At 66.1% G+C, this 23707-nt stretch overlaps 2 protein-coding genes across 3 annotated transcripts; both read left to right on the top strand.

The window, feature by feature from the left end:
• Positions 1-443: 443 nt before the first annotated feature.
• Positions 444-18496, top strand: NOP14 (NOP14 nucleolar protein). 2 transcript variants are annotated; one of them, XM_054581878.1, is made up of 18 exons: positions 444-849; positions 3013-3147; positions 3598-3739; positions 5039-5175; positions 5546-5677; positions 6311-6433; positions 6678-6809; positions 7568-7865; positions 8566-8696; positions 9166-9251; positions 10085-10220; positions 11908-12009; positions 12488-12641; positions 14137-14296; positions 15812-15959; positions 17532-17650; positions 17769-17924; positions 18078-18496. In XM_054581878.1, exons 1-18 carry the CDS (start codon positions 655-657, stop codon positions 18175-18177), a joined length of 2586 nt encoding a protein of 861 aa, XP_054437853.1. In that variant the 5' UTR covers positions 444-654; the 3' UTR covers positions 18178-18496. The 2 variants fall into 2 exon arrangements, with proteins under 2 accessions (XP_054437853.1, XP_054437854.1); XM_054581879.1 differs by lacking the exons at positions 15812-15959; positions 17532-17650; positions 17769-17924; positions 18078-18496 and adding an exon at positions 14395-14487.
• Positions 18497-19847: 1351 nt separating this feature from the next.
• Positions 19848-23564, top strand: MFSD10 (major facilitator superfamily domain containing 10). The gene is made up of 13 exons (XM_054581887.1): positions 19848-19938; positions 20361-20577; positions 20667-20763; positions 20996-21099; positions 21315-21473; positions 21557-21718; positions 22038-22146; positions 22230-22341; positions 22519-22627; positions 22720-22810; positions 22946-22993; positions 23074-23163; positions 23390-23564. The coding sequence occupies exons 2-13, from the start codon at positions 20404-20406 to the stop codon at positions 23503-23505; spliced, it is 1371 nt and encodes a 456-aa protein (XP_054437862.1). The 5' UTR covers positions 19848-19938; positions 20361-20403; the 3' UTR covers positions 23506-23564.
• Positions 23565-23707: the final 143 nt, after the last annotated feature.

Raw genomic sequence — 23707 nt, 5'->3', positions numbered from 1 at the left:
CGCACGCTGCTGCTTCGGGCCCGGGGCTCTAGCGGGAACGGGGCTAGGAGCGCGGGCTGGCCGGCTGCCGGTCTCCTCCGCTGTCGCCGCCGCCGCGCCCCTATACGGACTCGTGGCCTTATCACCCACGCTCCGCGCGCGCAACTCTCCCCGGAGTCCGGCTCCCGGGCTGCCTGGGGTCTCCGCCGAGACCGACCCTAGCTAGCGAAGGCTCCCGGCCCCCGGCGGCGACGGCTACGGCTACGGCAGCCGCCGCCGCCGCCGCCGCCGTTTCACAGCGCGGCCGGCTCCCCGCTAACGGCTTCCCGAGGACGAACTCGCACACCTCCTCGCCCGCAGCGGGCGAGGGAGCGGCGTCCGGCTGGCCGCTACAGCTCCCAGAAGGCCCCGCGCGGGGCGGAAGTGGCGCGTCTGCCGAGCGTTGCCTTCTGGGAGTTGTAGTCACTGCGCGGATAGGCATGTAAACTGAGCCGGATGTGTCTGCTTGCGGCCGCGCAGTTATCGCGACACGAAGTCTGGGACAGCTCGCTGGTCCCGGCACGTGTTTCCCGAAGGGGTCCGCTGTCCGCCGACTTGGGCAATCGGCTCACCTCTTCTGGATCTCCCAGGCCGTGCCACGGAGTCGGGCGCCTTGGGGTGCAGCAAGAGTAGGCCATGGGGAAGGCCAGGGCCATCGGGACGCGCACCAAGGCTCCCGGGGCCCCGGCGGGAGCACGGGGCCCCCGGACCAAGCCCAACCCCAACCCGTTCGAAGTGAAAGTCAACAGGCAGAAGTTCCAGGTTCTGGGCAGGAAGATGCGCCACGACGTGGGGGTGCCCGGGGTGTCGCGCGCGCGGGCCATCCAGAAGGTAAGCGGGGCGCCCCTCCCCGGTGGCCGTCCCTTGCCCGGGCCGCACGTGCGGTCAGGAACGGCGCCTAACCCTACGGGTTCACTCGGGAGCTCAGCCCGCCTGGCGGTACCCCCAACACTCCTGGGCTCCCTGCCTCCGGCTTGGCCGGGACCACCCCTCTCTCCAGCGACATTTTTGACATTCTGACGGCGCAGCACAGACTCGGGAACCGGACTGCCGGGAGACCGTGGGTGGGCCCGGCTATTTATCTGTGCCTCACTTTCCTCATCTGGAAAATGGAGATCGTGGTGCCCACATGCTGGATCAGATGTGTTCCTTTAACAACCTTAGGACAGTGCCTGGCACAGCTAGGCTCCTAGAACGCTGACCTAGTGGAGGAAGCCTGTACTACAAGGGGCCCGCCCTCCAGAAGATAATCCCGTCCTTTGGGGGGTGTCCCCCCTCTTATGTCAGTTGGACTGCGTCTGTCCTCTGCCTCGGCATTTGCACAGGCTGCAGTGACGGTCCCCTGAAGGGAGGCCTGGGGGGGTGAGACTCTGCGGGCTCTGGAACACACGTCTGTGTTCACCACTCATGCCTCGGTTTTCTTCTTTCTTTTTTCTTTTTATGAGCAACAATCACGCGTCAGATAAACCTCATTGGCAACAATACTGCCACTGCGCAAAGCTCAGTTTTCTTATTTCTAAAGTGGGGTAACAATACGCATCCTCTCTCCCGTGGAGGTTGTAAGAACTGAGTAAACTTGTGCATCTAGCACAGTGTTCTCTAAACACCAGCCGTTTCATCCCCCAGACCTGCCTGGGCCAGCCTGAGCTGCCCTCTGGCGCTTTCCGGAGCCCCGCGGCCCAAACAGGACGGGTGCCGGGGCCTGACAGGCTCTGCGCTGGGTGCCCTGGGGCCGCCGCTGCTGGCCGAGTCCCCCAGTGCTCGGCCCACAGGACACGTGCAAGGAGCTGCCGTGGGTGGCAGCTCACAGCCGCTGCCCCGTGGCAGGGAGGGTGTCCTGAAGTGTGAGGTCCTAGAGCTCCAGACGTGTGGAGGGACGGACACAGGCCGCCCAGTCGAGGCAGGTCACCGTTTGTGCAGAGAGGCGAGCAGGGCCGACGGGAGGCCCGAGCCTGGCGCCTGCGCGGATCCCTGGGAAGCAAACAGCGTCTCCCGTGTCTCCTCGAGCCCGCAGTGGCCCACAGGTGGAGACAGGGAGCAGGCTTTGTGTAGGGGCGGCCCGGTGCCCGGCCCTGCTGTCACTGCCAGCTGTGCCCCATCCTCACTCCCCGCTCGCTGTGTAGAACAACGAGGCTGTGCATCCCTTGGTGCCGCCCAGCGGGACAGGCGCTGTGGGAGGAAGTTCACGTCCAGTCCTCCCATCCGGGATCCCAGTCTCTGCCTGAGGGCAGCTGGGGCCCAACCCAGGCCCCAGGGCTCCGCACCACAGGGCAGCCGCCCCTTGTCGACCCCTGTGGTCCCCTGAACGACAGCCCGAGGCAGGGCTGTGTCGTCTCCCTTTTCCAGGGGAGGCCACCAGGGCAGAGAGGTAGGTGGGAAGTGGTGGGGCCGGGGGTCCACACCCGTGGTCGTGCGTCCTGGTCCCTATGCATGTGTCTCAGGGTCCAGGAAGGCGCTGCACGTAGCGGTTTGGGTCACAGGTAAATGTTAGCAAGCGGCAGGGTGCAGATACAGGCACCAAACAGCAAGGACTGAGCGACGTACAAATAAATGCACGTAGGTGACAGACGAGAAGCGTGTTGCCACCACCTGTGCCGCTGTCGGTCACGACACAGGACTCGACTCACGCCTTCTGAGCTCCTCGCTCCAGTTTCCCTTCCGGCAGCTGGGACCCCACCTCCTCCCGTTTCTTTCCCTGACACAGGGACCTCTGTGTGCTCGGCTCTGCGTCCTTCTTGGCGGCTGCCCCTTCTCTTCAGCCTTCAGGGTGGCGGGGCCCGCTGGGCCCGGCTAGGCCTCTTGGCCCCCTGGTTGGCAGGAGCCCCACCCCCCCAGGATGGCGATCGCTCTTTCTGGACTGTTGGCTTCAGTGGCCTCAGGCACAGACAGCCGGGAGGCCGGGCCATCTTCCAGTCCGTTGCAGGTGTCCCCCGTGGGAGCATTTTTCCTTTGGGGACGAAGCTCGCCAAGCTTGTCTTATGGTCTGTTCTCCAGCGTACCCAGACTTTGCTGAAGGAATACAAGGAGAGGGATAAGTCCAACGTGTTCAGAGACAGACGCTTGGGGGAGTATGACAGCACCGTCAGCCCAGAGGAGAAGATGGCGCGGAGGTTTGCCCTGGAGCAGCAGGTATGGGGACCGCGGGAGGGTCTCCTCCACGCGGAAGTCAGATGCGTTCGCTTGCACTCCCGTGGGCGCTGCCCGCCAGGCCTTGGGGGGGGGGGGTCTGCTGTCCTGGGCCAGGTCTGGCGAGGCCAAAAGGGAAGTGGCCCCCTGTAGACGCCGCTGGGTGGGTGAGTGTCTTGGCCAGGGTGCACCTCAGCGACACGTCCCCGAGCTCTGACTTGGGCGCCACCGGAGGACCGTGCCCCTGGGCAAGGCCGCGCTCACCCCGCCGTCCGCCGAGTGGCCTCCCGCGGGTGCTGTTCCCGCCTGAGTCCCTGCTCAGTGACCTGGAGAGGTCGGAGCGTTGCATAGGCTGTGCTGTCCCGCTGCGCAAGCGATAGAAAAATCAGTGGGTTTTGCTATTAAATGGATGTGAAAATTTTAGAAAACTGACTTTTTTCTCTCTTCTGTCAGCGACAACATGAAAAAAGAAACATCTACAACCTGAACGAAGACGAAGAATTAACTCATTACGGCCAGTCTTTGGCAGACATTGAAAAGCATGACAACATCGTGGACAGCGACAGCGACGCTGAGGACCGGGGAGTCCTGTCCGGTGAGGGCGGGTGGGCGGGGCGTGCTGTCCGCTGAGGGTGGGGCGGGGCTGAGGGCGGGGCTGAGGGCGGGGCGGGGCGTGCTGTCTGCTGAGGGCGGGGCGGGGCGTCTCCCGGGCGGCTCTCCCCGCCGCCCCCCTCTCCCCAGAACCTTGCGAGACGTCGCAGGGCCCCATCATCAGCCTCTCAGGGAGCCCCCCACACTGCGGGTCGTCTGACTCCCTGCTCCTGGCACTCGAAGGAGGAGTACAATCCAGGGGTGTCCCTGGGCAGCCACGGGCCACGTGCAAGCCAGGAGGGCTGTGAACGCGGCCCGGCACAAAATCATAAATGTGCTTAAAACAAGATGAGATGTTTCCGTGATTACGTGGTGCGGTGTATTTAGCGTGTGACCCAAGACAGCTCTGCTTCTTCCAGTGTGGCCCAGAGAGGCCCACAGGCGAGGCAGCCCTGCAGGTGCACGTGCAGGGAGGGAAGGCAGAGGCTTTTGTAGGCTGAGAAAGCGAGGCGGGTCCCAGCTGGATGGCACCCTAGTTCATTAGAGCCAGGAGCTCAGAGGGGCCGGGCCGGGGCCGGGGCCGGGGCCGGGCCGCTGCGAGTCCCAGGTGGGCCGGCAGCCTGTGAGGCGACGGGCCGGGGGGTGGGGGAGGCCTGGGGGGCGGGGGCAGTGCGCTTCCTTCCTCCTCTGCGTCCACCTGCATGAGCGTGGCGTCAGGTAGCTTCTAGGCGGCAGCCTCAGCCTGGATGTGCGGGGGGAGCCAGTCAGGCTGCAGGAGCTGGAGGCTCAGCCTAAAACGCTCTGTGGCTGCTCTGCGATTTGGGCACGTTGCTTAGCACTGAAGCCCATCTTCTCATCCCATAGAGATGTGGGATTTTTTAAAGGCTTCTTTCCACTGCAACTCGACAGCTCCGCAGTGTTTTATTTGTCTTCTGCCCTGGTCCCTCGCGCCGGCCGGGGGGCGGTAGGCCCCGCTGGCCGCCCTGGGAGGCGTGAGGCCGGGAGGGGTCTGCAGCCCGAGCAGCGGCCTTTCCCCACAGGCTCGGCTCCCCGCTGGTCTCACTGCGCTCACTGCTCTTTCACGGGATTGAATGCAGTTTAAAAACAGGCCCCTTTCTGCGGTGTTTCCGGCTGCTCACGTCAGGGCCAGTGAGTGGTTTTCCGGGAGCGGCTCCTCCTGGGTGTTTAGGTCCCGCTAGGCCTGGGCCTTGGGCCACCATGGGTGTGAGGCCTCTTCCTTGGCCGCAGGGTCGTCCCAGCACCGGCGCTGGGCTCACGGCCACACCCTCGGCTCCGTTTGCAGCGGAGCTGACGGCGGCCCATTTCGGGGGCGGAGGGCCCCTCCAGAAGACCTCGCAGCAGCCAGGCCCGGACGGCGAGAGGCCCAGGTCCCGCAAAGAGTTGATTGAGGAGCTCATCGCAAAGTCGAAACAGGAGAAGGTGCGCTGGCCATGCCCTGGGTGGAGCACCCTGTCCCAGCTCACGAGGGGCTCTGGGGCCTTCCTCCCTGGAGGGTGCTAGGCTGTGTCTGCTGTTTTCTGGGAATTTAGTAAAGCATTCAGTGTTTCTGCTGACAGTTAGTTGAGGTTTGGGCGGTTTTGCCGGTTGGTTGGTTTCGGCATCTTGGTGTGTAGCAGGATTCACACAACATCGCTGCCCTTCACCAACAGTGAGTAGTTTATAGCAGGAAACCAGTGCTGTCCGATGAGCTGCGCAGCTTGGCGTGGACGGTACCGACCACTCTGTCCGCTGTGGACGGACTGGAGCGGGCCATGCAGGGACGGTGTGCGCTGTCTGCTCTTCTTTCCAGCGGGAGAGGCAGGCGCAGCGAGAGGACGCCCTGGAGCTCACAGAGAAGCTGGACCGGGACTGGAGGGAGATCCAGAGCCTCCTGGCTCGCAAGGCGCCGCGGCCGCAGGACAGGGACCGACAGAGACCCCAGGTGGGCATCGGGGCGGAAGCAGGCTCCCGGCTGCCCTGACCTGCCTCTGCAGCAGAGGCGGTGGCCAGGTCTCCTGGTCCCGTTTCTGTTGGACCTGCATTTCCATTGAAGTTTTATCTGGGCATCTGATGGGTGTTACATCGGGGTGGAAATAGGCCGCAGTTACTTCCACGTCTCCTCAGGAGTAATCGTGTTAAAGGATGCTTGGGCGGGGGACCGTCAGGTGCCATTTGAGCTTAGAGGTTTACTTAACTCCGTCCTCCAAACAGCGTCGGCTCCCGCCGCCTTCCCCTCGGCGGGGCTGCCCGCAGAGCTGCATGTTCCTGCCGCTGGTTCTAGGACGCAGCAAGGCCCCCACCAGGACGCCGGGGCGTGTGCCGCGTGCTATGGCCGACGCCCGGGCTCTCTGTGGGGCGTGAGGCCTGGGGAGCAGCGTCCAGCTTGAGTGAGGCAGATGAGTGTGAGCCCGGGCTGAGGAGCACAGGCTCCTCAGAGCAAGAGGCGGCGCGGGGGTGGCCCAGCCTCTCCTGTGCTGGGGTCCAGCCACGACTGGGACGCACGGGAAGCTGCTGGCAGGTCTGGCCTCCTGACGACAAGATGTGGAACGTGACACTCCCCTCCTTCCCGCCCTAGCCTGACGCCTATGACCTGATGGTCCGAGAGCTGGGCTTCGAGATGAAGGCTCAGCCCTCAGACAGGATGAGAACGGAAGCAGAGCTGGCAAAGGAGGAGCAGGAGCGGCTGGAGCGCCTGGAGGTATGGGGGCGGGCGGGCCGGGCCCAGCCGCTGGGACCTGCGTTCCAGGCCTTTCTGCTTTGCCCTGTTAGGGGGGGTGGGGGGGGGCCTGTTTTAACCAGTGGACTCTTTTTAGGCTACTCAAACTTAACATGTATTTCACTATAAATACCTTTTCTTGATTATAAAAGCAAAAAAGTGTAGCTCACGCCCATCCTTGTCCGTCCCCGGTGGGCTCCACACGTGACCTGTTACCTCTGCTCAGGCTGAGAGAGTGCGGAGGATGCTGGGAAAGGGCGAAGGCGAGGACACGCAGAAGCCCGCGCACACGTCGGCCGACGACTTGAACGATGGCTTCGTGCTGGACAAGGATGACCGGCGTCTGCTCTCCTACAAAGTGAGATGCCTGCCTGCCTTTTCTCTTCTCACCTGTAGGCACCCGCTTTCGGGTACTTTACAGGTAGAAGTTGTACGTCTCCTAAGCACGTCCCTGCGGCTCTGCACGGGGCTCTGCGCGGAGCTCGGGGAGCCTGGGCGGACCCCGGCCTGGTCGCCGCGCACGCTCGGGCTCCTTGTGCTTTTACTCGGTTGCTAATGCGTGGTGGCTTACCTGTGTGAACTCTGCGTTCGCGCGGAGGGAGCGCATCAGGTCAGCGTTCTGCACGCTTTTCAGAAAAGTAATCATGTTGCTGAGGCTGCAGCGTTCGTTCGTGGGCCCTGTGAGGCCCACACCTGTGTTCCCTCTTAGAGTGCGTCAGGTAGGGTGCAGGGCGGGCAGGTGTCCCGAGTAGGAAGGGCCCCGGGGCAGGGAGCTGGGTGCTCACAGAACACTGGGTGATCTGGGGGACACCGTCCCGCCATCCCCAGGTGCAGCCCCCGTCCCAGGAAGCCCCTGCTCAGCCCGCCGTCCCCCAGCCCTGGAGCCAGCCGCCGGCAGCTGCAGGCCGCCCAGCTGCTAGAGCTGGGCACCCCGGTGGGCGGCCGGTGTGGGGGGCGTGGCTGCCGGCCTGTGGCCCACAGTCGGGTTCGCAGCGGGGGGTGGGCAGTGAGGCCGAGGGCCCATGGGCGGAGGCAGCAGAGGGTCCGTGTTTCCTGCAAGTGTACACGGTGTCTCCCTGGGGCCTCCATGCCCGCGGTGCCCGGGTCCCATTCCAGGACGGAAAGATGACCATCCAGGACGAGCGCAGCGGGGAAGCCAGTGACGGAGCGAACACGGAGGAGGAGCAGGAGGAGGAGCAGGAGGAGGAGGATGAGGAGGAGGATGCGAGCGAGGAGGACGCAGAGGACAGCGTCGGCTCGGACGGCCACTCCGACCTGGAGAGCGCGGAGGAGAGCGCGGAGGAGAGCGCGCGCCCAGAGCTGGCGCAGCGGCAGACGCCCAAGGCCCGGGCGACAGGCAGTGGTCGGGAAGCACAAGAAGCTGCCAGAGCTGAGCTGCCTTACACGTTTGAAGGTGACAGATGGTCGGGTTTCCCGAGGTTTCAGGACAGCGTCCAGCCTTGCGATGAGTCAGGCTCGCTGGGGCCACACGCGGCGTGGGGGCTGAGGGTGCTTTTCTGGGCGCGTGGGCATGGGCCGTGTGAGGCCGCAGCTGCTGGGCAGCACGAAGACCCAAGGCCAGGCCGGGGGAACCAGTGAGGCACCTGGGAGGGGCTGCCTGTGCTGAGACCTGGGCCACATTTCAGACAATCTAGAATGTTCTCTCCGGGGCACAGGGAAAAAAGTCCAGCTCTGGTCAGCAGTCCCCCTCTGTCCTGTGACTGCAGGTTATTTTCAGAGACGATAACCCTGCAGGGGAGGCCGGCTCCCAGGGAAGTGGCTCCAGGTGGTGCCCGCACACGTGGCTCCTCCCGGGCCACTCGGCTGTGCCACCTCTGCGCGTTGGGTATCTAGGCAGGTCCCTCACGGAGCGCGGGTGGCGGGCGCCGTCCTTGGGGGCCGGTCGCCGCGAGCCAGCTCCCTCCGGCCTCCCATCCGGGACGTGCAGGTGCTCCTGCCATTAGAGCGAGCGCTGGGGACAGACGTTAGGCCGCCTCTGTTGCTAAAGCAGAGGGAGGAACGGCCCTTGTTGCGTTCAGTGTTTGCCTCGCCTCCCCGGGGTCTGGGAGGCGCTCCCTCGGAAACGCGAGGGTGGAACGCTTATGTTCCCGCAGCGCCTGCGTCCTCCGAGGACCTGAAGTCTCTGCTGTCCGGGAGGTCGGCGGAGGAGCAGCTGCTGGTAGTGGAGAGGATTCAGAAATGCCACCACCCCAGCCTCGCTGCGGGAAACAAGGCAAAATTAGAGGTGTGCTGGGTGAGCGGGTTCCACGCCTGGGGCGTCGGGGCGCCGGGAGCTGCCGGTCAGCGAGGGCGCCTGGCCCCGAGCGGTGCGTGCGGGGGCGCCCACCCGGGGTGGACGCTGGCGTGGGCGGGACACACGCCGCTGAGGCCCACGGCAGGCCCAGAGGGGGCCCGCACCAGCGCCCTCCTGGTGCCCGCGAGTCGGCCTCGTGCGGCCATCGAGCGGCCGGGCCGGGCCCTCGGGGAAGTCACTGGGGTGCCCTTCTCTGTCGGGAAGAGCTGCTGTCCCAGGACACGGATGGGGACGAGGGGCGTGTGCCCCACCCTGAGCTCTCGAACCTGCTCCTCTGCGCTCAGCAGGGCTCTGCCCTCAGGGCCCTGAGCCGCACCCTGGCCCCGCCCGGGGCGAGCAGCGTACGGGCTGTGCGCAAGGCCCCTCGCTCCCTGAGCCGCTCCCACCTGTGTCCCCCCAGAGGCTGTTCGGCTTCCTCTTGGAGTACGTGGGCGATTTGGCTGCAGACGACCCTCCAGGCCTTGACGTGGTTGATAAGCTGGTTGTGTAAGTGGAGGCGATGGCCTGGGGCTGAGCCGCGCGGTGTCTCCCCCCGCCCCCGCCCCCAGTGTGGAGCCCTGAGAACCTGTGTCGGGCTTCCAAGGTTGACCCGGTGCGCGGCCCACCTGCAGCTCCTGTCCCCTGGAGGTGGGACGCATCTTCAGCTACAAAGAGATTCTAAGGCAGCCAAACCCCCTCAGATTCGTTAATAGCCCCGGACGGCTGGTTCGCGGCTTCCTCCTCCAGCGACGCGACAAGCCCTGCCCGGGGGCTGGGGGGTGAGCCCGGGGGGAGGGCAGAGTCCCAGCGCCACCCAGGTCCGGGCCTCGGCAGAACCTGGGGCTCATGAGACCCAGGGTGCCGTTTGGAAGTGGCCCCCTCTTGTCCACCTGGCCCTGCCCCGCACAGGGACAGCAGCCGGTTTGGACCTCTCGATGCCCTAAACCCGCGTGACGGCCGAGCCCCGCGTGGTGGCTGCTGGCCCCGCGGTGGCAGGGCCCCGCGTTGGGAGGTTAGTGAGGCCACGCGGCCCAGTGGCCTCTGCCATTTCAGATGTGCTCGCAAGGAACTGCGAGTTCGCGAGGAAGCTCCACAGGCGGCCCGCCAGGCGGGCGCAGGGAAGGTGATCCCCACCCTGCACGCGGGGGGCTGTCCTGCGGGTGACCGTGAAGCCACCTGGCTCAGCGAGAGGCAGGCAGGGGTCAGGGAGTGGGCCGCACGGGGCCTTCTGGCTCCACTGTGCAGTCGGTCGGTGGCGCCCCAGGAAGGGCCCCCGGGAAGTCTGGGCCGTCTGGTGTCCCCTGGCATCATCCCCGCTGGCTGGTGTTTCCGATGAACAGGCAGCTGTACAACCTCTGCCAGATGTTCCCTGCATCCGCGAGCGAGTCTGTCAAGTCCGTCCTCCGCGACGCCATGCACGAGATGGAGGGGGCCGTCGAGGAGAAGGGCCGGGCCGCGTTTCCGGGGCTGGACGTGGTGAGCTGGCCCCCGCCTGCCCAGGCCACCCGGGCGGGGCTTCGAAGCGTCAGGCGGGATCCCTTCGGAGGGTTGTGGGCCCGTTAATGGTGAACTGAGATGTGCCATGAAAGAAACCAGTTTGATTGCACATGAACGGAGCTGGGTTCACCCTTTGTGGCAAAGGGAGGGAACGGATTTCCCTGGGGACTCGAGCCCATGGCTGGGCTGGGCTCCCTGTCGTGTCTGCCGGTTCACTGAGACGCGAGAGCCCTTCCATGACAGCCGAGGGCGGTAGCGTTGACTTCGGTGAGCTTTGGAAACGTTTGCTCCATTACTCTGTTTTTTTGTCTTTGCATTGAAATGCATGAACACTACTTATTAGAAACTTAAAATGTGCGGTTTGCACTTGTGGTTTCACTAGACACCACAGAGTCAGATCGGAGCCGGTCCACGGCCCGTTGCTGGTGCTTCCGCCCCGTGAGCCTCCGGGCCAGCACCCCTCCAGGCCCCTGCTGTGCGCAGCAGCGGGCACCCGGAGCCCCGGTGGGAAGGCCTGGTCTCTGCCCCTGTGGAGCCTGTGTCCGCCCAGCGGGACTTGGGGGGCCAAGTGGCGGGGCCTGAGCAGGCAGCCTGGCCTTCAGCCCCAGTCCACCGTCTGACCTGTGGGTCCTGGCCCCGCCCTGCTTTGTAGGTGGGTGAAGGCCACCATGCCTGTCTTTTCGGCGCCTTGGTCGGGGTGGGCTGTGGGCTGTGCCCAGCCCGTGGTAGCTCCTGGAAGTAACCGCTCACTACTGCCATCGCCACGGAAGATGGAGCAGCCACGTCTAGGTTCTTAGGCGCCACGCGGGAGAACGCAGTCGGGGCAGCTCTGTGTGGGCGAGCGGTGCAGGCCCCGTCTCCTCAGGACGTGGCGGGCCGGCCCGTGCTGGGGCGCCGGCTCCAAGCCTGGGCCAGACCCGGCTGCCCACACGATGTTCATGCCCCTCTGACACCCGCACCTGCGTGAACGCCTGCGGTGAAATTAGGCCCTGCGAGCCTCCCAGAAACCCTGCTTTTGCTCGTTGGCTGTTGTCAGGACCGAGGCCTGGCGCTCGATGGCGCCTGTGTCCCATGATGAACAGGCGGGGGTGGGAACTCGGCCAGGACAGCAGGGACACGTGGGGGTGTTTGGAGGACGACCCCCCAGCTCCCAGCGCTGCCGCTCCAGCGGCCCTCAGTTTCCTCACCCGCCTGGTAGACATGCTACGCGGCCCCCGCCATGGTCCTGCGGGGCAGATGGTGGGCTTGTCCTTCTGCCCGGTGTGCGTGGGAGGTGGTCAGACGGGGAGGCCTCCTCCCGTCGGAGCTCACAGCCCGGGGCAGGACGAGTGGCATGGGGCCCCGAGAGCCTCGGCCGCGTCCTCCTGGGCGGAGGCTGAACGGGCAGGCGCAGGCACCTCTGACCCAGCCAGGCTCCCAGGGCGGTGCAGCTGCACCCTCCGCCCCCTTGCCGGCCACCAGAGAGCCCCGCGTGGCTGGGGAGCCGCCTGTGTGCGGCCGACAGCGGCCGCGGAGCCCCTGCCCTGGCCACGGCGCAGGGCGGCATCACAGGGGCGGCTCTGGGTCCCCCCAGGTTCCAGAGCCGCTTGCTCTTCAGCCCCTTTGGAGGCAGCATTTCAAACACCGCCTTCCCTTCTCGAATCTGTGTGGTCGCGCTTCTCCGCAGCTCGTTTACCTGAAGATCGCGGGGATGCTGTTCCCAACCTCGGACTTCCGGCACGCCGTGGTGACGCCCGCCCTGGTGTGCATGAGCCAGCTGCTCACGAAGGTGCGTGCTTCCACACGCGGACGGGCAGGCCTGCACCACCAGTGCCAGCGCTGGGCCAGGGTCATGGACACGCACCGCCAGGGTCAGGGGGCACAGACCATCGGGAAGGGCCCGTGGGGACGACCGGTAGCCCTGAGGTCAGCAGCAGCCCCAGACGGGGTAGGGGTTGGATTCAGCAGCCGGAGGTAACGGAGGGTGTGAGCCCAGAAAGCAGCCTCTCCAGGGGAGAAAGCATCAAGCTCGATACGGGTTCTAGCCCTTCAGGCTTAAAGAAGTCCCAGTCGTCCCTTTTTCCTTGATCCCACGGAGGACTGGGCCCCTGTGCCGTCGTGGCGAACCCAGGCCAACAGAGCTCCGCCCGGGCCTCCCGGACGCTGCGCGGCCGAGGGAGCTCAGCCCCGGCCCCCCCGGGGCGGCGGTCTGCAGGCGCGCTGTCCAGCCTCGTTCGCCTCATCACCCAGCCCTGTGTCCTCGCCAGTGCCCCGTCCAGTCTCTCCAAGACGCCGTGAAGGGCCTGTTCGTGTGCTGCGTGTTCCTGGACTATGTGGCTCTGTCTCGGCGCTTCGTGCCCGAGCTGATTAATTTTCTTCTTGGGATTCTGTACATAGCGACTCCAAACAAGCCAAGCCAAGGTGAGTCGATCTGAAGAAGCTTTTTCAAGTATGTTGTACTTGAGAATTTTTTAAGGACTTCCAAAAGTAATCCATCCTTGTGCAAAGTTTGGAATGTGAGAAAGTGACAGGAGACTCACATCTGAAGTCTTTCAGTCCAGAGCGGCACCCCTTCCTTGCTCTGTGGGTGTGCGCACACCCACACCCGGGGGCAGGCGGGACCGTGGACCCCCGGGAGGCCGGGCCTGGTGCCAGCGAGACCTAAAGTATCGGTTTCCTGTGTTGGCTGACATGACAACATCCTTAGTTTGTGTTGATGTATCTTCCTGCATCTTTTTTTTTTTAAAGATCTATTTTTAGAGAGAGGGGAAGCAGGGGAGAGAGGGAGAGAGGGAGAGAAACGTCAGTGCGTGTTTGCCTCTTGTGCGCCCCCTCCTGGGGACCTGGCCTGCAACCCAGGCCTGTGCCCTGACTGAGAATCAAACCGGCGACCCTTTGGTTCACAGGCCGGTGCTCAGTCCACTGAGCCGCACCGGCCACAGCTGCTTCCCGCTTGCGGGGCGCAAAGTGCGTGGTGACGTGGGCCTGGGGCCGCTGCGTTGCTGGTGGGCGGCACCGTCTGGGTCATCACCGATCTTCTGAGTCTTAGAAGAAGGAAGGGAGTCGCAGCAATTTCTGACGAGGACGCATCCCCGCCTTTGTTCTCACCTTTGCTCTCCAGAGCTGTCCTGCGCGCTTGAGCTCCTGCCCGCCCCCCCGCCCCCATGCTGCCCGCGCCCTTCCCCCACTCGCTGCTTCCCTCCGCACCTGGAGGACTCGCTTGGCCCTTCGTCCCTCTTTCGGTCCTGTCAGTGTGCTCAGGGACCCCCGTCCTTCCCCTTGGCAGCCTCGTGGGGACGGTCCTGCGTGTGGCCCCCCCCCGCCCCGGCTGCTCTGCTGCACGCTGCGTGTCCTGAAGCCGTGTGGTGGGGCCCGGGACAGGAGGCACGGTCACAGTCATGCCCCGGGGAAACTGCCACAAGGCGGCTGTGGTCAGAGCGAAGAGCAGGACAGGGGCCAGGCTGTGCGTGGGGGCTGCTGTCGGCCACACACCCGTCCCTTCCCGGTCACCTCCCGCTCCGCCGTGCCCGCCCTGCAGGCCGCCCCTCTGCCTCAGTCGCTCTTCTGTGACGCCCGGGGGCGGGGGGTCCGGCATGCCTCGGGGTCATCGCCGCCTCCGCCCTGCAGACCACCCCCCAGCACCCCCACTGACCCCTCAACCCCCCCCGCTTCTCGGTCATCGCTGTCTCTAGGTTTCAGTCCAGGTCGTTCATGCCCCAGGGGTGTTCTTCAGGCCCAGCCTCCCCGGAGGGCGCAGCCCCGCCCCCGCCCGCCGCTGAGGCCACTGCCCAGACCCTGCGGGCTGAAAACCAGCGCGCCCGTGGGGGGGGACCTGCCAGAGGCGGCGCTCTCCGCGCCTCCCCCGCAAGCCCAGTGACACTCAGGCCTCTCTGTCCCTATCCCACTTGGAATTCAGGTTACACCCTGGTGCACCCTTTCAGACCTCTGGGGAGGAACTCAGAGCTGCTCCTGGTGTCCAGCGAAGAGGACAGGGCCACATGGCAGAGGAGGAGCCTGTCCCTCCGCTGGGCGAGCAGACGGACAGCCCAGGAGGGGACGGAGGCCAACCACACCAGGTACGCGTCTGTACGCGAGGTGGACCTTGTGGGTGCCCTGAGGCGTCTATTTGTGGGAGATACGACCTTATGGGTACTAAACCCAAGAAACTCCACAGCAAAGCTGCTGGATCTCATAGCTGAATTCAACAAGGTGGCAGGACACGAAGCCTGCGCGCACACGTCGGTCCCTTTCCTACACACTAACGGTGAGCCATGTGGAAAGGAGGCTGCGGAAGCGGTTCGTGCACAGCAGCATCGAAGAGAGGAAAATACTTAGGAAGCAGCAAAGGAGGCGGGAGATTGCATCATGGAAACTATAATATATAAACACTGCTGGAGGAAACCAGGGACCAGCGGGGACATCCCGCTGGGCTGGGAGACAGAGTCACCTCCAAAGGTGTCCCATCCAGGGTTGTTTCCACACTGCAACTTCCTGTGCTCGCCTGGTCTATAGCAGGAGGAGGGAGCGAGCTGGCCTTGCAGTCGTAAGTCCTCCTCCGATTTTTAAGTTCTAGATTATTTAAAAAATATATATTTTAAAGATTTTATTTTTAGAGAGAGGGGAAGGGTGAGTCCACTGAGCCACACCAACCAGGGCTTGAAAAATCCTTTATTGTGGTTAAATATACATACACTAGCCCCATGAGCCCCTCCCCCGCCTTGGCCCCCCGCTGCTCGCTCCGGCTGAGAGGCTGCCCCCTCGTGGGGCCCCGTCTGTGGATTCACAGGGCCCTGTGTGGCCGGCCCATCCCACCCACCCTCCTGTCCTCTGGGCCCGTCCACGTGGTAGCAGGGGTCCGGTTCGCTCCTCTCACGGCCGAATGACATTCTATTGCGCTTTGTGCATCCCTCATCTGTCCGTGGGCACTCGCCTTGTGCCTGCCTTTTTGCTACCGGGAATGGTGGCACTGGAACTGTCTCTTCGGTGTAAATATCTCTTTGAGTCCCTGCTTGCAGTTCTTTCGGGGATATTCCCAGAAGGGGGATCGGATCGCGGGGTCATAGGCAGGTCCATCTTTGACCTTTTCAGGGCCCCCACACTGCCTTCCGCGGCGGCACCGCCTGCGTCCCGCCCCCGCGCCCTGGCCTTGTGATCTTTCTGTCCTGAGAGCATCCACAGCGGCCATTCCGACAGGCGTGGGGCGGCACTGCTGCGGTTCGATTCGCGTCTCCCTGGCGACCAGCGACGCCAGGCCTCCAGTTGCCTGCGGGGCATCTGTGTGTCTTCTTCAGGGAAACGTCTGTCTGTGCGAGTCCTGACGGCCATTATTTCCATGAAAAAAACTACTTCCCAGGGTGTGGGTGTTATTTTCAAAATACGCCACTCGATTTTGCGCAGTAATTTGAAAACAAGGGCGCCCCACTTCCTGAGCGGCCGCCACGCGCCCCGATGGCTGCGTGTGGGGAGACGGGCTGTGCGCCGCGGGGCCCGGCCCCACGGTGGACGCCCCTCCCCGGCCACGGCCCCGTGGGGCCGTCAGGGCCCTGCAGGGGTTTCAGTCTTCGCGAGACACCTGCCCGTCGCCCCTGCAGGCTCTCCTGCCTGGCCGTGTGCCTGGCCCTGGTGAGGCGCTGTGTGGTCCTGTACGGCACACTGCCCGCCTTCCACGACATCGCACGGCCGCTCGGGGCCCTCCTGACGCAGCACCTGGCTGGCCTCCGTCACCCCGTCGAGCTGCAGGTGAGGCTCCCAGGGACGAGGGCGCTTGGCCTGGCTCAGCCGTTCACCTGTGGGAGGCCGCTGGGTGGGCACGGTCGTCCTCGGGACAGCAGCCCTGGGAACCGAGGGCACTGCTTTTGCGCATGAGAAACTCCGGGCAGCAACCGCTGCTGGACGGAGTCTGGGCCTGGGGTTTATCTGGGGGCTGTGACGTTTCTCCATGTCCCCTTCTGCCTGCGCACTGTCCTCTGGGCGTGGGCACCCGTCCCTCTAGGGCCACACGAGGACAGTCCTCAGGACAGTCCACTGTCTTGCACAAGGTGCAAGCTGTGTGGGGCCCCCCATATGAACTGGGAGCTTCCCGTGTGTCCAGCAAGCATCTTGGGCACCACCGGTGGTTGCGGCCTTTGAGCCTGGCCGCTGTTTCACGCCCCGCCTGCTCCCCACGCCTGCCCCGCCCACCGGCTCGCTGGCTCAGCCCTGAGGCCCTGCCACACCAGCTCTGGGGCCCTTTTAGGGAACGCGGTCCCTGCAGTGGCAGCCTGGCCTCCCTGCCTGGGGTCTGCACACGGGGCCCTCCCGCTACCTGGACCTCTCGCCCTAGAGCCACGGGCTCACCCCCACTTCCCATGCCTCTTGCCTGTGGCACGGCCACCGCAGCCGCAGGCTGGTGTGTCTCTGCCCCCAGGACACGGGCCTCTGAGGCCCCCGCACCATCTCGGGGAGGGCTGGGGCACGGCACCTGCCTCTGCCTGCGCCGTGTACGGGCGGCGCGCCAGGGCTGTCCCTTAGGTTAAAGGGCAGAGGGGCTTCCCAGCTCTGATGGGTGCAGGCTGGCCAAGGGGCCCCCGGGGGCCCTGGACTCGGGGTGAACTGAGCGGGCTGTACCTTACCCGTGGAGTCAGGGCATTTGGCCCTCAGAGATGACCCTCCAGAGGGGCCGGGGGCGCTGTGCCCGCAGAGCAGGAAGCTTGAGTTCTGGGACACACCTGTGTGAGGGGAAAGGAACAAACATCAGTGGGCTGGCTTCTAGAAAGTCCCTCAGATCCCTGAGCCAACTCTCCCGGAAGGCAGGGCTGCGATGGAAGCGCCTTGGCTGTTGGCTTCCTCTGCTGGAACGAGAGTGAGGTCAGACCAGAGGCTGGGTCCCGCCCCGGGTCCACCGTGTGGCCCAGGCAGCTGCCCGGTGCCCAGCGTGTCTGTGGCAGAAGCGGATGGGCTTCCCTGGGAAGGCGGCAGCTGTCGCACTGGCGAGACGCTGGCGGCCCAGACCACCCTCGCCCGAGTGCCTAGATCCGAGGCACGGTCAACCGTCTCCGCCTCAGTGGGTCCCCAGGCCTGCCCCGCGCCGGGGAGGGGCCTGTGAGGAAGGACAGCAGCTCCCTGGCTGGGCGCCCTGCTCCCCCAGCAGCAAGCAGCGGCTTCCATGCCACCGGCCCGGCCCGCCTGTGGGCACAGCTCTCGGGCACCCCAGCCCTTTATTCAGCCCACGAGGCGGCAGGACGAAGTGGCGTGAAGCCACTTCCCAGAGGCTGCAGAGCCTCCCGGAGGAACTGGCGAGGCCGCGCACAGCGCCACTCTTCCCTCTCGCAGGAGCTGTGCCGAAGCGCACTGGCCGACGTGGAGGCCCAGGAGAGGCGCTACCCACCCCTGATCTGTGAGAAGAGCAAGCCGGTCCCGCTGAAGCTGTTCACCCCCCGGCTGGTCAAAGTGTGAGTGCAGCCGCCCACACGGTCTCACGGGGTGGGCCCGGGGTCAGGGCGCGGGCCCACCTGCAGCCCTGGGGGGCTCACTCGATGGGCCTCCTGGGCACTGGCGCCCTGCTTTCAGGCTCGAGTTCGGCAGGAAGCGGGGAAGCACCAAGGAGGAGCAGGAGCGGCAGAGGCTGGTCCACAAGCACAGGCGCGAGTTCAAGGGCGCCGTGCGGGAGATCCGCAAGGACAACCAGTTCTTGGCCCGGACACAGCTCTCGGAGATCATGCAACGGTGAGGCCGCGGGGGCGCGGGCAGCCCCGCACGGCGCTCCCACCGGCCTTGGGCCTGGGAGCCTGGCAGGGTGCGCCGCCCCCACCCCTTGTCCTCCCTCTGCACATTTGTCCTCCAAAAACTAATCCAAAGTGGGCTTTTTTCCTGTTTTAGGGATGCGGAAAGAAAGCGCAAAGTGAAGCAGCTTTTTAACAGCCTGGCTGAGCAGGAAGGTGAATGGAAGGCTCTGAAGAGGAAAAAGTTCAAAAAATAAATTCAAGGAGACACTGTATATTGAAAGTCAGGATGTCGTAACGTCCGTCCGTGTCTTCCCTACACCTCAGCTCCCCTCGCTGCATCTCTCCTGACGAAATGGGCGCGGCTCGGTCCGCGGAGCCATCGCAGGGTCTGGGACTTGAGGGGATTCTGGCCGATGTCGTCTTTAGTCAACCAAGGGTATGCGCCTTCGTGTATAGAATGCAGTGTTACTTTACGTTATAAATTATATTTTCAACTACAAAGTAAACAACTTTGCAAACAGTTTAGAAACTGGAGCAGGAAAAAGTCACCCATGATAGCCCAGCGCGGGACTGTCCTAGTTCAGCCTTGGCCCGATGCTCGCGGCTGCCCGGCCTTGGTTCTGAGCGCTGGGCCGCTGTGGCGGGGCGTGGCGGGGGGGCGGGCGGCAGGGGAACTCGGGCTCCGTCTGCGCTGGCCAGCAGGCTTACGCGCTGGGTCAGAGTGAGCTGGCAGCCACGGTCTCGGGCTTGTGTAACCAGGAATCTCTTGAAGAATGCAGCCCGGCCAGCATACGTCCGCTGGACCCTGAAAGGGCCGTGGGCTGCCAGAGGAGACAGCCACGGGGCGCCCAGGGGACAGCTGGTCTTAGATGTCTATGTGAATACATTTGCATGTTTTTATCCAACTCTGCCCTCCCATCTGATGCAAGAACCGGTAACGCAGCTGACCTTCCATCTCAGGCCTGCAAGTTCCAGCCAGAGGGGGAGCAGGGTGGGAAGGCGGTGAACGGCGGCCACACTCGGGCAAGGGACTACGAGCCTCCTCTGGGGAAAGAGCTACCGCGTTTCCGTAGTAGGGGTAGTAGGTGGGATGACTGCCTGTTACGCGTACATGTAGCTGCGATTGTCCTTCGGGTACTGAGCACACAGAGGGATGTGGGTGCCACGCTGACAAGAGGTGCACTTGGGAGGTGTCCTGGGGTCCCCTCCCCATTTGTCTGCGGTCAGGGTTGGCCACAGAGTGGCACGAATCGTGTAGGATGGGAGGCCGCGGGGGCAGCGCTGGCCAGGCGCCGCAGCCCAGCCGGGGTAGCCCCCTCAGACCCTGGGCGGGGCGCCAGGTGCGAGGCCGCCCCGGGGGGGTCACCAGCTGCTCCTTCCGGGTCCCGGGATGCCCGCGGGAGCCTGCGGCCTCCGGTGGTCTCCGCTGCCCTGACCTCACGCACCTCTTTCCTCCTCACCTGCCTGTCCCGGGACTTGGCGCTCAGCACCGGATGCAGAAGAAACTGTCCAAGGAAGCGCATGTAGGGTCGACCCCACGGGCGCGCACGCTGCCGCGCGGCCAGACCCAAGCGGGCGCTGTCTGCGGGGTGGAGGAGCCAGCGCCCCGGGCCCTGAGAGGGAGGAAGAGGTCTCCCCTCGGGCAGAGGGGCGGGCGCTTGGGGCGGTGGCGCCGGAGATCCAGCCCCGTCGCAAAGGCTCTCGGGCCGCGACCACGCGCAGGCCCGGCGGGGGGAGCCCGCGGCCCCGACGTCGGCGGGGTCAGGAGTCGCCGCGCAGTAGAGAGCGCCCCACACACGCCGGCAGCCAGGCTGCTCTGCCGGGGCCGACCGTACCCCGGGGACCGCGCCGGCCGGAAAACAAAGCGCGTCGGACCGATACTTCCGGAGGCGGGGCGATGGGCGGGGCCTGCGGGCCGCCCCGCCCCCGGCAGCGTGCCTGGCGGGCCTTTCCGCATCCCTCGGTCCCTCCACCGGTCCTTCCGTCGGTGCATCCCGAGTGCGCGGCCGCAGCAGGTATGGGCGGGGTCCCCCACTCCCGGGTAGCCGAGCCCGGGTCGGGGTCCGGGGCCGGTGGGGGTCTTGTCCTGCGGAGCGGAGGGACCGCCTTGCGTCCCTGCCCTCCACCGGGCCTCAGTTTCCCGGCCCGCTCGACAGGAGGGCGTGGCGGCTGCGTGGGGCGGGTTGGCGCCCGTGGCCGGCGTGCCCCCACCCCAACCCTGGGACGGTTGGCCTCGGTGGCTGCGGTTTCCTTGCGTAACCTCCGCAGCCTTACTCTCCTGTCCGGGATCGGGTGGGACCGGGCGGGGCTGGCGCTCCGTGGAAGGTGCCCGCTGGCTGCTGGCAAGTCCGGGGCGTGGCCGGAGCAGGCGGACTCCGTCTCCCCCGTGGTAGAGCAGGTGACTGGGCATGGGGTACTAAGAGGTGCCCTCCTGCAGACTCGCCACACCCCCGGCTAGGCCGGATCGGAGCGTCCCCATCATGGGCTGGGGAGCCGGCGGGAGCTGCACCCCGCGCCCACCCATCCGCCAGCAGCCGGCGCCCGAGACCCGCGTGGTCACCGTCGTCTTCCTCGGCCTCCTGCTGGACCTCCTGGCCTTCACTCTGCTGCTGCCCCTGCTGCCCGGGCTGCTGGAGAGCCACAGCCGTGCCCACGTGAGCCCCTGCCCTGTCCTGATGCCTGCCCCCCGCCCCCGCCCCGCGCCCAGGACACTCCCAGCCCGTCATGCTTCCTTGTCCCGCAGGACCCCCTCTATGGCTCATGGCAGCGAGGGGTGGACTGGTTTGCGGCAGCCATCGGGATGCCGGCAGAGAAGAGGTACAACAGCGTCCTGTTCGGAGGTATGGCGCCAAGCCCCACGCTGGAGCCTCAAGGCTCCCGTCTTGCTAGGGCCTTCCCTCTCCACTCCTGGGCTCCCGCCAGCCAGGTCCTCGTACACACCTCCTGACTCCCGGGCACAACCTGCTGTCAGGGCCACCGTGGCTTGAGGTCCACGGCCTAGGAGGGCAGGGCCAGTGGCCAGACCCTGGGGGGCTGAGACCATGTGCTGACCGGGACTTCTGTCTCCTTCAGGTCTCATTGGCTCCGTCTTCTCAGCCTTGCAGTTCCTCTCGGCGCCGCTCACGGGGGCCATCTCGGACTGCCTGGGGAGGCGCCCGGTGATGCTGCTGTCCCTGGTACGGGGCCCCCTGGGGTGGTGCTTGAGGGGCCAGTGGCTCCTGTGTCTAAGCCAGGCAACGACTGCTGCCTCAACACTGGGAACACAAGTGGCCCTGGGGAGCTCCAGACCATGGCAGGGCCCCAGGGGTGCTGCTGGGTTTGCTGGCCCCACTCTGGGCCCCTCCTGGCTTCAAGTGACCGTGCCTGCCCCTCGGTTCCGGCCCTGTGGCAGGCAGGTGTGGCTGCCTCTTACGCCGTGTGGGCTGCCTCGGGGAGCTTCGCGGCCTTCCTGGCCTCCAGGGTGATTGGGGGCATCAGCAAGGGGAACGTCAGCCTCTGCACGGCCATCGTGGCCGACCTGGGCTCCCCGTCGGCCCGCAGCCGAGGCATGGTGAGTGCTCACACTGGGGGACGGGGGTGCGGGACCCCCCAGGGCCTGGGCCTCGCTCCAGACTCAGGCGGCCTTCTCCCCAGGCTGTCATCGGGGTGGCCTTCTCGCTGGGCTTCACACTGGGCCCCACGCTGGGCGCCTCCCTGCCTGTGCAGGCAGCGCCCTGCCTCGCCCTGCTCTTCGCTGTCTCTGACCTGCTCTTCCTCTTCTGCTTCCTGCCGGAGACGCTGCCGCTGGACAAGCGGGTACAGTGGGACCCAGAAACTACTAACAGGTCGTGGGGCTGGGGGCTTGGCTCCATGGGCCTGCAGGGAGCCTGCCGTGCGCGCCCGTCTCGGGTGCCGGGGGAGGCCGGGCTGTCCTCTTTCAGTATCCAGAGGCTCCTGGGGACACAGTGCCCCTGGGGTCCCTGTGTTCCCGAGGCCCCCGCCTCTAAGGCCTGGCAGGTGAGCTGAGGCCGGGCCGCGAGGGCCGAGCAGGTTTGGGTCATGTCCTCCCCGGGCCGCCGGGCCTAGGGACGTCCCCAGGGCCCAGCAGGCCTCTCCAGTTCCGCCCCCCCACCAGGCGCCCTCCGTCACCCTGGGGCTCCGAGCTGCGGCCGACCTGCTCAGCCCCCTGGCCCTGCTCCGCTTCTCCGCTGTGGCTCGTGGCCAGGACCCGCCCACTGGAGACAGTAAGGAGCAGCCCACACGGGGGTGGTGCTCCCCGGCTGCGGTTGGGCTGTGGCCCCTCATGCCCCTGCCCCGCTGCCCCCAGGCCTCCGCCACCTGCGCCGCCTGGGCCTGGTCTACTTCCTCTACCTCTTCCTGTTCTCCGGCTTGGAGTACACGCTGAGCTTCCTTGCACACCAGCGTTTCCAGTTCAGCAGGTGGGCGTGCGGGCCCCTGAGGGACCCCGCCGGGGGACGCCCTGCCGTCTCCCAACCCCCCCAGGCCCCGCCCGGGAACCCGAGCCGGGTAGTGGCTGTCAGCCTGGCTCCCTCTGGGCAGAGCAGGGGCGGGCGGCGGGCCAGCGGGCTGGGGCGCTAAGCCTCCCCCCGTCCCAGCCTGCAGCAGGGAAAGATGTTTTTCTTCATCGGACTCACCATGGCCACCATCCAGGGCGCCTACGCCCGGCGGATCAGCCCCGGTGGAGAAATTGCAGCTGTGCAGCGGGTACGGGGCCATGGGAAGTGGGGGCCGGGGGCCTCCTGGGCTCGGCCCTGAGCGACGGGAGTGGGCCCTGAGGTCGGCTGTGCCCCCTGCAGGCCATCCTGCTGCTGGTCCCCGCCTTCCTCCTCATCGGGTGGGGGCGCACGCTGCCTGTGCTGGGCCTGGGGCTGCTGCTCTACTCCTTCGGTGAGTGGGCCAGCGGGGGGCGGGGGGGCGGGGGGTGGGGGCGGCACCCGCCATCGGCTGCGAACCCCCTGGTCCCGCGCCCTCAGTCTCTCCTCCGGGCTGACGGCGCCTCCCTGACGCCCCCGCCCCCCGCAGCTGCTGCCATCGTGGTGCCCTGCCTGTCCTCCGTGGTCGCCGGCTATGGTGAGAGGCCCTCCACAACCCAAGCTGCTCTGTGTGGGTGGCAGCTGCTAGGCACCTGACGGCCCCCCTCCCCCCCACAGGCTCGCCTGGGCAGAAGGGCACGGTCATGGGCACGCTGCGGAGCCTGGGGGCCCTGGCCAGGGCGGTGGGGCCCTTGGCGGCCGCCTCAGGTGAGGGCTGTGGGACCGCGCTCGGTGTGCTGCCGGCCTGGGGGGCGCTGCCCCGGTGGGGCCCTCCCCCAGCCACACTCTTGGTTCCAGCCACTCAACCCCACAGCGCGGAGCTGCCATCCGGGCCTGAGGGGTAGCGGGCGGGGGCGGGGCGGGCCCACATCCCTGAGGGGTGGCGGGCGGGGGCGGGGCGGGCCCACGTCACTGCCGGGCTGTCTCTCCGCAGTGTACTGGCTGGTGGGGGCCCCGGCCTGCTTCACCGCCTGCTCAGGCCTCTTCCTGCTCCCCGTCCTCCTCCTGCGGACCCTGCCACCTCCAGCTGCCTCATTCAAGGCCAAGTAGCTGGGCCGGCCCCACCCACACCGGGGCAGGAGGCAGGAAGTCGGAGGCTGGGCCAGGACCGCCCAACTGCTGGCCCGACCCCTTTCTCCCCCCACACCCCCCCCGGGGCCCCTCAACGCCCCCCACCCCCGACCTGGGCAGCCCTGCCTGCTGCACGCAGAGTCGGGGACTCCGAAACCTCCCAGGCTTCCTGTTCCCTTGT

The sequence above is a fragment of the Pteronotus mesoamericanus genome, unplaced genomic scaffold (assembly GCF_021234165.1).
Source record: "Pteronotus mesoamericanus isolate MK-2021 breed Mesoamerican mustached bat unplaced genomic scaffold, CSHL_Meso_final contig_68, whole genome shotgun sequence".
In the NCBI taxonomy this organism is placed as follows: domain Eukaryota; kingdom Metazoa; phylum Chordata; class Mammalia; order Chiroptera; family Mormoopidae; genus Pteronotus; species Pteronotus mesoamericanus.
The sequence above is the reverse complement of the archived record's forward strand: the minus strand, read 5'-3'. Positions and strand labels throughout refer to the sequence as shown.